Below are 13,282 nucleotides of genomic sequence, written 5' to 3'. Positions count from 1 at the left end.
AATTTTACATTCAACATTACTTCTCACATAGTATGAATTTTTATCCAAAATTTCCTAACCTTTTAACAATTCCACCACATGCAGGGGGAAAAAACCACACTTTCATGACATCTCCAACATTTGCCGTCATGTTGCTTAGATATTTAACACTCTTGGTGTTATATGCCAACTATAAAACATTTTATACCACTTTTCTCTTAACATTTGACATTTTGTAACTTTTAGGCTTTTCCCCCAAAGCTGCTCCCACATATCCATTGTGATACCATGGCTTAGATCAGGGGTCGTCATATTGCGGCCTTCCAGATGTCCATGGACTACAATTCCCATGAGCCCCTGGCAGAATTTGCTGGTATTTGCTGGCAGGGGCTCGTGGGAATTGTAGTCCATGGACATCTGGAGGGCTGCAGTTTGACTACCCCTGGCTTAGATTCTCCATCCACTTCACCATACGGTTTTTAATTTGCTCTTTTTCAATTTCATATCTTAAAAGAACTTTATATATTGCCCTTGCATATGAGATTTAGCTTGATAAAGAATTGGTTCACATTCTGTCATTTCCAATTTTAAACCTGTCTTGCCTTTTATCTCAGCCAGACATTTCACTTTTATTTGTAAGTATTCAAACCAGTCGGTGTTCTTTCCTTCTTTTTTAAGTGCATCCCATGTTTTTATTTGCCCCGTAACCATTAATAGTTATTTACAGCAATGGAAATGTTGTCAATAGCAGCAGTGAAATGTCAGTTTAAGCCCCCCTACATTAAACAGTGCTAGTTTCACCAAATTTAACTAGTGACAGTCCTCCCAGAAGTAATTTCCTGTGTAAACTGGGTTTTAGATTTGCAAAGTAAAGTAAACATTAAAACAATTGGTAGAGATTAATCTTCCTCACTGTACCTCTTTAGCCTGTGTGACTCTTCTCTTGTTTGGAACAATGTTTGTAGTAGTTGTTTTTGACTTACCTTGTGTAGAACATATTATTAATGTCTTATATCTTATAAATTGACTGCTTAGTTTACATCCACAGACATCATAGTGGGCATTTTTTTAGGAGTATCAGTAGTTTAGTCATAATTCACTGGAGGTCTCTGGCCCAAGGGAGGTTCGCCTGGCCTCGGCCAGGGCCTTCTCGTTCCTGGCCCTGACCTGGAGGAATGAGCTCCCAGGAGAACTGAAGGCCTTAGTGGAGCTTTCTCAGTTCTCCAGGGCCCGCAAGACAGAGCTGTACTGGCAAGTCTTTGGTTGTGGCCAGGGCTGGTAAGATCTGGGCCCCTCTCTGGCTAGTCAGGTCATCACCCCCCCCCCCCCCCGGAGGCACTGTTATAAAAGGTCCATTGAGCCGGGTGTGGGAGGAGGTGGGAGTTTTGCAATCTATGGGATTTTATATTCATAGGGCATTTTTGTCACCCGCCTCAAGCCACTATGTCAGAGTGGCAGATTATAAATTAATTTGCTGCCATATATTTCAGGTTTTTTGGGTCCAAGATAGCATGTGTGTCACTGAAGCTGTTAGGTTCACCCATTACAAATCCAGTTGTTTCCTTCAAGCAAAGTCTCTTTGAACCACTCAATCCTTACTGAGCTGAGTGGGGTTTGATTTTCTCTATTTGCCTGAAAAGAAGGCTAGATATTTCCCCCCAAGAATGCTTTAAAAAGAAGGGGAACAAGGGAATGTTAAAGTCTCATACAAATTACAGATATATAAGGTAGTAAGTCATTTTGAGCAGTGGTCCCCAAACTTTTTATCACCAGGGACCACTCAATGCCGGGGACCACTCACCGGGGACCACTCAACGCCTTTTACTGAGGCCCGGGGGGGGGCTAGTTTACTCCTCTACTCTCAACCATTGCCCTAACACTCTCTGATCGCTATGGTAATGTTTAAACATCCCTTCAAAATAAGATACAGACACGCCACAACAATGAAGTGTGTTGTAAAGGGCTGGGGGGATGAAGTAAAGGGCCGGGGGGGGGGGGAGAAGGAGTCCTTCGGGGCACACCTCCAATTAGTTGAAGGACCACATGTGGTCCACGGCCCACAGGTTGGGGATCGCTAATTTTGAGTATTACGTTTTTTTAGCGTGATTGTCTTGGGTTCTGGATTGTCTTCCTTTTAGATAAATACTGTATGAACCTTACCTAGCTCAATCTCATAATTAACACAGGGATATTTCAAATAAACAGTGTGTTCAACTGGAGATGGGCCATAATATTCACCCCTCATACGTGCGGCAATAATACGTACTATCTTTCCACCGAAAACCAATACAGCCCTGCTTGTCAAATTGTCCAAATTGAGAAAGAAATAAATTAGACCCAGCAATACCGTAACAATCTTTTAACTATTTATGGCATACCATGTCTACTTGGGGGGAGGGGGGTGGAATTCAAATTCAGAACAGAAGGGATTTGCATTTGCTTTTTATCCCAATCTCGACCTTCCATCTTGCCTTAGAGTACAAAGGTGCCCCTCTCTAATTAGGAATAATGATTAGGCAAAACAGGTTTTCCTGTTCTGTAACACGCCTTTGATACTTGTAAAAGTGCTACCTGTCTTTTACTACAGCTGCTTGCATAAGTGTGAACAAGGGCCTTTTGCTGTTTTGTAACGTGTAGCCGGCAAAATAGTATTGAAATGTTTTTTAAGGCCTTGTCTCTTACTTCCCTGAAACCCAAACAACCCGAGAGACTGCAGATTATTTTCAGCCTTTCCTACGGAATATAAGCAAACACAATTTAAGCCCTTCTGTTGGTTCTTTTAAATCCCCAGCATAACTGTATGCAACCCGAGAAGTTTGAAAACACCATGTCTCCAGAACAAAGTTTGAGACTAGTGGCTCCTTTAAGACCAACAAAGTTTTATTCTGGGTATTTATTTATTTTTTATTTATTTATTTATTTAGATTTATATACCGCCCTCCCCGAAGGCTCAGTATAAGCTTGCATGTGCACACCCACTTCGTCAGATACCTGATGAAATGTGCATACCATGTGAGATTATACCTAGAATAAAACCTAGTGGGGTTTAAGGATTTCACTGGCCTCAAACTTTATTCTGCTGCTTCAGACCTAACACAGTCACCCATCTGGATCTATCAGCATAAGCTCAGTCCAACTAATACGGCAAGATCCTCCTCCATTTTCTATTTACGATGCAACTTATAGTCAGACAAGACCTGGATATCATGTCTGCAATGTAAGATAGTCTACTCTCCTTTTTATTTTTTTATTTTTTTATTTACCCTTTCAGAATCTCTTCTTAGGAAGAATTCTCTGTTACTTAAAAAAAAAAAAGCATGTTGCATTACGACTGTTGAGGAAAGGCAGCATGGTATAGCCCATGGTTAGGGGCTGATGGGAATTGTAGTCCGAGGACATCTGGAGAGTCTCAGTTTGGCCATCCCTGGTAGAGCCCGATCTTGGAAGCTAAGCAGAGTGGGTCCTGGGAAGGGAGGCCACCAAGGAAGACTCTGCAGAGGAAGGCAGTGGCAAACCATCTCTGCTTCTTGCTTGCCTTGAAAGCCCCTTGCTATGGTTGCCGTAAGCAGGGCTTTCAAAGCAAGCTACTACGACACTTTACACATACACAAACACGCACACATTGTGACTGTTGCTGGGTCCTAGTAGAAGTGTTATTTTCCTGGCCTTAATTTTGAAGACACAACCATTTGCAGAAATAGACATTTTTAGACATCTCTATCTGTGAATCTGTGAAGAGCCTCTTGTGGCGCAGAGTGGTAAGACAGCAGTCATGCAGTCTGAAAGCTCCTGCTCATGAGGCTGGGAGTTCAATCCCAGCAGCCGGCTCAAGGTTGACTCAGCCTTCCATCCTTCCGAGGTCGGTAAAATGAGTACCCAGCTTGCTGGGGAGTAAACGGTAATGACTGGGGAAGGCACTGGCAAACCACCCCATATTGAGTATGCCATGAAAACGCTAGAGGGTGTCACCCCAAGGGTCAGACACACGGGATACCTTTACCTTTTATCTGTGAATTCTGTTGGTAAGGCTCCTAATTGCTACCTTCAGCTCATAAGATCACAAATACTCTTCAGAGATTCAAGCAAAGGTTTTCTTTAAGCTTCACGGAAGATAATACAGCTTATGTAGCACACATCCCCGTCCCCCCTTGACTTGGCCCTCTGCAAAGGAGACTTAGAGTTATGCCCACCTTACATGTTTTATCGCTAACAACAAATGGGTATCAAAACTGTGTTTTACTTAAGGGGCAGACATCAGAATGCTGCTCAGGAAAACTTACCAGGCCTCATTAAATTCTGAGTTGTTACAGACGTATTTTGGAGAAGATGACCTTGAGCAATACCATATTTTTCTTCTTTTTTAATGGTGCCCTTGGTTGAAACAGCAGAGTTGAACGTTCCCCTAGAAGGTGAGAGATTTTTGTCCCCCTTCTACCTATCCCCCGAGGTATCTGAACAGCAGATAATCAGACCAAATTAATTATCTTATTAAACCTGGGCTTCTGTGGGTAGATCTAGGGTTGACGTTTTTCCACACTGTTGCTTGATAAGCCTAGTAACTAATGGGCTGGCCCGGTCCTTTCTCTAGGGAGACAGAAAAAGAAGTTGGTTATTTAATTGCATAAAACCTGATCAGAGAGCTGCTTTGCATTTCTATTGAGCAATCAAGTGCTTTATGTGAGGTGCAGGTGTCACAAAGTATGTTTTGTACATTGTCTAGCACACGGGTAGTCAAACTGCGGCCCTCCAGATGTCCATGGACTACAATTCCCATGAGCCCCTGTCAGGAAACGCTGGCAGGGGCTCATGGAAATTGTAGTCCATGGACATCTGGAGGGCCGCAGTTTGACTACCCCTGGAGTGACAACCAAACCAATTTGAAGCAGATCTCTGTTGTGTAGCAGAGGAGCTAATTTGGCTGCCGACATCAGTAATGGCATTGACCAAAAGTGCAAAAGGTTATCCTGGAGATAAGCCGATGTTTAATTTTATACCAGTCACATTCTATAATGCGACATTGAAAGGTTGTTGGCTGGTTTTGTGGGGAAAGGGAAGGTAGCACACGGGTCCTAAGGATGCAGAGGAGAGGAACATGAAAACTATGTTGAGCAACGTCTTTCAAGAGAGGCCCTGAAAACTAGCACTTACTAGCATGAAGTATTAGATGAAACAATCCGTTTAAGCAGGTTCAAATGTTAGTATTCCTACAGAGTCCCTGGTGGAAATTGATCCTGTTGACACATCCTTATCCATGGTTCCTCGATATATTTGTGAAACAGCCTGGGGGGGGGGGGGTGGAACGTGTCCAGCTGTCCAAGCAAAGCTGGCTGCACCCTGATTGGCCCTGCCCCTGCATCTCCCGCCCTCCATCCCTGGACTCTAGCCTCTTTGCTCTCAGACGCGCCTCAGTGCCTAGAGCCAGAAGCAGGTAAAAGGAGAGGGCCCTGGGCAAAGCGTCATGGTGGAGGGCCTTCTAAGTAGGGCCTCTTGGCTTGCTAGGCTGGGTCTGCTAATGAGGGCCTGCTAACAAGGGCCTCCCGGCCTGCTGACTGCCTGCTAAGGAGCTCTGTCCCAGGCCTGTGAGCTGCAGCCCAAAGCCACCTTAGATGCCTGGCCAGGGGCCAGGGGAGGAGACCCTTTCAAGACCTGTTCTTAGGAACAGGCTTTGAAGCTAGTTTTCCATATAAAACATAAAAATCTCCTAGAGTATGCAGCATCAGGCCTAGAAGTCCCTAAAGAGGTTCAGTGCTGGATTGGGGCACTGTAGACATTATGGCAAATGCTTGGGAGAAGCAGTGTTGGGTACTAACTTGAGGAACACTGCTAGAGATGAGGTTTTCCAGCTATCTCCAGCTTTCCAGCTATATAAATATGCTTTAAAAATGCCTAAGCTAAGGGTAAACTAATTATGCTCAATATGTCATGTATTATATATTATATCATGTATTATATGTATTTTTACATCATTTTATCAAAAGAGGCATGCATGTTCATATTTTTCATGAATGCATTAATTCAGGCCCACTCAGAGAAGCAGATTGACGAAGGTCGAACTTTCTAGCAATTAATGATGTCATAATGTGACAAAAAGCGTATGTCATTGGTTCAGTTACCAAGAACCCCCCATAAACCTTTTGGGCTCCCCCTAATCACACTTTTCAGTATGTGACCCCCTTCAAACGTGCAGGGGCCCATATGGCCCCTATTGAGAATGGCTGCTTTAGAGCTTAGAGGACAAAGACCAAAAATTTAAATTAAAGATTCAAATGGAATCCTCGTGTAATTGATTATATAGCTGCAATTACAAACACACCCACTTACCATCACCCTGTAGTTCTGCTCACTCTTGCAACGTTTCAGCTGTCCATCTTTCTTTTCAACTTACCAAAGGGCATCTAGCCCTGTTAAAAGGATAACCCCCCGTGGGGCAGATTCCATTTGTCAGTCTGTTGGTTGCCCAAAGCAGTGGTGGTCCTGATTGATGAGCTAAGCAACCATACTGGCTCCTGTGGAAAGCACTGGAGCAGTAGGGCTGATTTACTTTTCTTCAGAGGGCCTCATTCCAGAAAATATTACAGAAGTGATGTGTGTAAGTACTGTCAGTGGCTTCCTACTCTCGGGACCAAGCCTGACAATGTTCTGGAAAGACTTCAGTGTCCATAGAAATGCAGAAGGTCAAGTATTCCCCATGACTGATTTGCTAACTAGAGGGTGATAGTTGTTTTTGGTTTAAACATGGAGCTTTCTGTCATCTGAGCCTCCACCTATAGCAGGAGTCCCCCAGAGTGCTGTCCCTGGGCAGTACGGTGCCCACAAACACCTTTTGTGGTGCCCACCCAATGCTTTTAAGAGAGTGGGGCTAGGTGGGATTTTTGCCCCACAGGGCTTCTGACTGACTGTGCAGGTTAAAAGGCATCCTATTAAAGAGAGTTTCTGCCTGAAATGCTGAAGTAGTACTATTAAGAGGCCAGTGCAGGAAGGTCTAAAGGGCTCCCCCCCAGGATGTGCTTCATTGACATAGCCCCCTGCTGCCCCAGGAGCAGGCTGTACCGGCATGGGGAGGCCGAGATTTTACCGCCATGTGTTTAAGTAATTGTTTTGAAATGATTTATTGATATTTTAATAGAATTTTATTGTTATGGGGTTTTATCAATTGTTACCCGCCACATATATATATTGGTGGCCGCCATTTTGCGATGGTAGCCACCACCGTCGGTCAGAATTCCAAATAAGCCCACCCCTGACCTACAGCTGGAGGTGGTTAGCCTGCTGGAGGCCTGTCTCTTCCACGAGCCTGTTCTCCATTGGTCCTAACCATTTCGTCTTTTTCCTCCTTTCACTTCCTGCTGTGTATGGCTTTCGCGGACATCCAGGAGGCTGCGAGCTAGATTTGGCCTGCTTTTTCCAGCTGATCAATGAAATGGGGGGCATGCAGCAAGTGACTGACCTCAAGAAATGGAACAAACTGGCAGACATGCTGCGAATCCCTAAAACTGCACAGGACAGGTTAGCCAAGCTGCAGGAGGCGTATTGCCAGTACTTGCTCTCCTATGACTCCCTCTCCGCCGAGGAGCACAAGAGACTGGAGAAGGAAGTTCTCTTTGAAAAGGAAGTGCTGGAAAAACGGAAAGGCCCTCTGGAGGTCCATTTGGATAACAACTACGAATTCCAGTCTCTGCCCCGATACGAGCCCAAAAACGGACTCATCAATGGCGTGGTTCATAAAAACGGCTTCCGGAACAAGGCGAAAGAAATCGAAGTTCCCCCGAAGACGGGCAGGCGGCGACTCTTCTCTCAGGAAAAAGAGATCGTGAAGGAAGAGGAGGAAGATAAAGGTGTTTTTAGTGACCTCCACAAATGTGTATATAAGGTAAGCAGAAGCCTTTACCTCGGGGGCGGGGGGGGGGCTTGCTGAGAAAAGGAAACTTGAAATGCAAACTATTTTCCCTCGCGGTGCCAGGTCTGATTTAGTGCGAAGGGTGGTTTGGAACGTTCATTTCTCCTGACACAGAGCACAGCCGTTTGCAAAGGAATGTTGACTTCTCCACTCAATTTGATTTGGCAGCCTTCACCACTATTAAGCAGGAATTGGCTCTGCTGCTTGCTGTGTAATTGTTAGCAAGGATGAATTTAGTAAGTGAGGCTGAAACGCAGGGGGAGAGAGAAGGACGGACAGGGGCTTGTGTGGAGCATAGAGCGTTTTTTCCATCGCGCGTCTTTCTCCCATGACATTGAAACGGTTACAATAATACTAACAAAAAATATTAGTTGGAAAGCTTTTCCCTTTAAAATTAGGTGGTTGGGGTGGGGCTTTGCAGAAGTTGTCCTTTGAGAACGGAGGCCAATACGCTGCATCTCCAACACAGAGTTCTGTTTATTTATATGTTTGTGTCCGGTCAGTGCACATAGCAATAATCTTTTAGCTCCATTACACCAGGGAGGTGTGGCTTGGTCCGTGGCCACTTGAGGAGCCTCATTCCTGACTTGGGATTGTCTCCAACCTCAATAGCGCTAACCATTAAGCTATACTGGCTCGCACGGTGCTTGTGGATTGTCAACCAAAGCAGTGTTTAGTTTGGGCATGCATCTTGGAATTGTGGATGAGCGTTGTTTTTAGAAATCACCAGAGTCCAGCCCAAGGGCAAGGGAATCGGACACCACCCCTTCTCAAACTAGCTTTTAGAAAAATTCTGAGAGCCAAGTCGGAGTTGTGGTTAAGAGAGAACCAGGTTCAGTCCCCCACTCCCCCACGTGCAGCCTGCAGGATGACCTTGGGCCAGTCCCAGTTTTCTCAGAGCTCTCTGAGCCCCAGAAGGGTACGTGATTGCAAGCCACTTTGAGACTCCTTAAGGTAGCAAAGTGAATAAAAACCAGCTCTTCTATTTTTATTAAATTAGGGTTTTGTGAAACCCAGAGGGTTCTTGGCAGCCCTGGAAGAGTTTCCTGAATGGGTGGGAGTTAATTAATTTTAAATATATTTTTTAAACTTGTTAAACATGTATTGGGTAATATGACCACGTATGGTTATGTTGCACCCCTCTCCCAAAATGGCCAGTGATGGCCTGGAGGGAGTGGGAAGGGGAGAAACCCCAGATAAGCGTGTACGCAGCCATGCTTCCCAACTGTGTTCTGCACCATTGCTCCACTTCTGGGGTTTCTCCAAGCCTGAAGAATCTTTCAGAGGTTTCTCAATGGTAAAAATATTGAGAAAGGCTGCATTAAATAATGGGTTGAAATACATACTCTGTCACCACTCTTTTTCAACTCTCATTTCTTTGATCTTATTGTAGAGCCAGGTGTCTTGTTATGGTACCTCCTTCTTTGCAGCTTTTCCCATGACTATACAGGTAGCTCAGTCCTAGGCGAAGTCGGATATAGAACTGGATACCCTCTGCAGCCTCATAACCAGCAACCCAGTTTCCAGGGGGTTTGTACCTTAACTGAGGAGGAAGAGCTAGGAGGACCTCGATTAAGAGGAAGCGAAAAGATTCTTGTAAAACTGCTCTGCCCTGTTATGATCCAATATTTATGCAACCGTTGGTAATTTACTTTAGATTCACTATTTGCAAGCGGGTCATCCTGCAAGTCAAAGAGAGAGCAAAGGCAAAGGCAAAGGCACCCCAAAAATGCACACAATAATTGTGACCCTTTTTGCAATGTTGTGCAACTTTTATTATTTGCTTTTGGGACCGTGAAATCTGTTTCCGCTGGACCTGTGCAGTGATGAGTGCAGCGGAACGTACAGAGCTGTGCTACTTCCCTCAGTTTGAAGGGAACTTGCCTTGGGCCCCACAGAACTTCCATGAAGTTAATTTATGCTATAATTTTTAAGGTGACTAATGGCTTTTAGTCCATGCCCAGTCCAGCTGTTCAGTTTGCCACTCCTCTTCCATAGATGCTGTGGTCTTCTCTTTTGCCATGGCAAAATGCATGTTCATTTTAAGTTGTAAATGTTGCTGCTTTCACCAACATTTGTGTTTCTCACGGGATGGGTTAACTAGTACTGGAGTCACAGTGCAACACTATGTGGAATTCCTCCAGTGTAAACCCATTCATCATCAATTTATTTATGGTCCATTGACCAGTGAATTCTGTTCCAACAAATAAAATACCACAATACATATAGAGTACGTAAACCCATTGATTTAGTGGGTTCCAGCTAGAGTAGCTCTTCATAGGATCACTTTATTAAACTCTCACGTCTGGTATGTGTATAAAGGGAGTCAGCCTGTGGCTGCAGTAGCAGCATCCAGACCCTTGTAGATCAGTTTTCTTTGGCTAAACTCAGTTGTGCAAAAGATAAATTCTATATGTAGAGTTAAAAGTATAAATAATGACTAATCCAGTCACATCCCTTGCCCAGGAGGGCTTTAAGGCTTTGTGGGGTCTGTAGCACAAGAGCCAGTTTAAGGATTTACAGTGCTTTAGCAGAGTACAATTGAGGTGGAAGCAGCCAGACTGGGGGCAGAGCTTCCCCCTTAATTGATGTGAGGAAAGGAGGGAGGAGAGAGGCTACACCCTGGTCCATGGGGGACAAGACACCATACAGGGCCCCTGGAAGTGTAGGGCCCATAGCACCTGCTACCTGTGCTACATGGATAAACCAGTTCTGCAGTGGCCATAAGTAAGCAATCCATACCCTTATAACAGGAGGCCACAAAATAAATGGAAATCAGCAGGGAGAGGAGTATTTAGTATCAATCAAAATATCCAAGAGTTTTGTAACAAGAAAGGTTGTGATGGTTCCCCTCCCTCTGGCCCAGTTGGTCATCCCTCTTCCATCTTGCTAGGCTCACTCTTAAAGTCCCAGAATAGAAAGAGGCAGTGGGGCATCTGCTGTCTCCATTAAAGCAGGGTCAGCCTCTTTTCTTCTCGGCCTGTGGTGGGACCCACCGTTTATGGGGTGCTTTCTCATCTCAATCACCCAATCACCTGGCTCTCCTAGCTGCCATCTATAGTCTGTCATGCCTGCTAGTGGCAAAGGGGTGCTTCTCCCCGCCGCCTTCTCCTTTTGTGGTTGGTTGTTCACACTTGCTGGCTTCCCCAGGAGTTTGGCTGAACTTGGTCAACCTTCCTTCAGGCTGGGCCCCACTTTCCCTTGACCCTCCCTTGCCAGTGGTGGCTCCAGGGTATCTGAAGCCTGCAGATCCCTAGATCCTCTCGAGGAGTTTGAAGCAACTCCTGTAGGCTGCAGCTCTCATTCTCTCTCTGATTATCTTTCACCTCTGTGGTTAAAATTGGCAGCGTTGCCCTTCACAGAGCCATATTTGGCCCTGATGAGATAGCATCACTTAGAGGAAATTGCCCGGGAATAGACTGGGCCTCTGTTAAGGGATTCTTTAATTCTGTAAATAATGGCAACGTTTTGAATGTGTATTTTTTGCACTGAAACATTAAACCGAAAGGTGCTTTTGGCCTAAGGAAAAACTTGAGAATTTATTTCTGATAAACCTGATCAGTAATTTTTTAAAAAGCTGTGAAAGCTTTGGCGCCAGTGCTGGGTCAAAAAGCTCTTGGTTTTTAAGGACTCCTTTCTGCCTGCCTGAAATCCAGACGGTTGTTTCTTGGTATTTGTTAGACGTCTTTGTTAGCACTAAATTACAGACACAAGTTTGACAGCTGTTGAATAGCACTTTTCAAGGATGTTTTTTGTTAGACTGCCCCAATAAACGGTTCACATGAGCAGTAAAAGATGAAGGAAATTGCTCATTTTATTTAAGAGCACGACACTTTGACATTTAAGAGACTGTAAGCTTCCCTCCTGCATCGGGCATTTCAATGTGTTCTAATAGCTTAATTGCCTTGTGTTCATTTTTTTTAACAAGACAACTCTCCTCTTTTATGTTGAATTAGTAGGCCAAGCTACGAATTTGCCTAGGAACAAATATTTACATGTAGCTTTCATCTGGCGTTGGCTTTCTCATGAAGTAAGCCACCCCCACCCCCAAAAAATTCACGTCAGCTCTCTAACTAGTAGTGATCAACTTTCAGACCTTCAGTAGGACGGCTAGTCCTCCTCTGTTTAACAAGCTGAAAGATCCACCCAGTGGTCCTTTAAAGATCAACAAATTTATTCCAGCCTGAGCTCACAAGAGAAACCCATGAATCATTCTTCAGGCTTTGGAAACCCCCCCAAAGTGGTGTGATCATGCATAGCCATGTACATGCCCTCCTGGGGCTCCTCCCCTTCCCACCCCCTCCAGCCCCATCATTGGCCAATGTGGGGGAGGGGATGTTAGCATGACCATAGATGGTCATATCACCTGATAAATGTTTAACAAATTAAAATATATAGATATGAGATAATGAACTTCCACCCAATCAGGAAATTCTTCCAGGGCCGTCAAGAAACGCCCAGGGTTTCATGAATCTCTGGTTGAGAAAGTCTGTGCTACCCAAAAGAGAGACAAACACCGTTCCCTTCCTTTCCCCAACAGGCACCCTGTTAGGTGGATGGGGCAGCGAGTGCTCTGAGAGAACCATGACTGGCCCAAGGTCACTCAGGTGGCTGCATGTGGTGAAGGAATGGGGACTCAGATCTGGTTCTCCAGATTAGAGGCTGCCACTCTTAACCAATGTACCACACCGGCTCTCAAAAGTAAAACTGCTCATAATAGAACTTTGAAGATAAGGGAATTGGAAGTAAAATATAAATACCTGTTTATATGCTTTTATAGTTGCTATCAGTGGAGCTTTGTGCTATCGTTTGTGTGTTTCCTTGTGGATACTTCTTTTATGGAGCAGAAAATCATAGTGCCAATCACAGCCTGCGATAACCAGCAGACTTGGAATATGCTGAAATCTGATTGGCTGCCAACTTATCCAGAAGAAGCCATCAAGAGGAAAAAGCATGGCTGACTAATCATGACGTCGATCACAAGTCTCCCAAAATTTCCATTGTTAGTGGAAAACATTTGGGAGGAGGGGGGGGGCTATGTAAATGACCTGTGGCTAAACATGAAATTAAACTTTTTTGCTTTTGGAACTTCATAAACAAGGCTGTTGATCATCCTATTTGGTCTGCAAATTCATCCTGTTGAGAGGAAATTTTTCTGACCTTTCTCGTGTGCCTTCAGCCCTTTCATGAAATTTCTTCAGTAAACATCATCATTGCTGACTTTTTAAATAACATTTATAAATTGACATCTTACCATGATTTCTGTTCCCACACTTAAAAATACCCTACATTGTGTGTGTGTGTGGGGGGGGGGGGGGGAGTCCTACCCTACCCTTTCATAACCAAACCCAAGTGCAAAACCCGTGCATTTAGTTCATCTGCATATTTATGTGATTTTATTATAAC

The 13,282-nt window shown here is 44.5% G+C and overlaps 1 protein-coding gene across 1 annotated transcript in view; it reads left to right on the top strand.

The window, feature by feature from the left end:
- The window catches only part of JARID2 (jumonji and AT-rich interaction domain containing 2), a 246,656-nt gene that overhangs the window by 211,254 nt on the left and 22,120 nt on the right, over window positions 1-13,282 (top strand). The window contains exon 8 of the mRNA XM_077353275.1: window positions 7,353-7,849. Coding sequence (XP_077209390.1) covers window positions 7,353-7,849 — 497 coding nt within the window. The remainder of the gene's footprint in view (window positions 1-7,352; window positions 7,850-13,282) is intronic.

The sequence above is a fragment of the Paroedura picta genome, chromosome 9, assembly GCF_049243985.1.
Source record: "Paroedura picta isolate Pp20150507F chromosome 9, Ppicta_v3.0, whole genome shotgun sequence".
Lineage (NCBI taxonomy): Eukaryota > Metazoa > Chordata > Lepidosauria > Squamata > Gekkonidae > Paroedura > Paroedura picta.
Note: the sequence above shows the minus strand (reverse complement) of the source record. Positions and strands in the feature narration are given on the sequence as shown.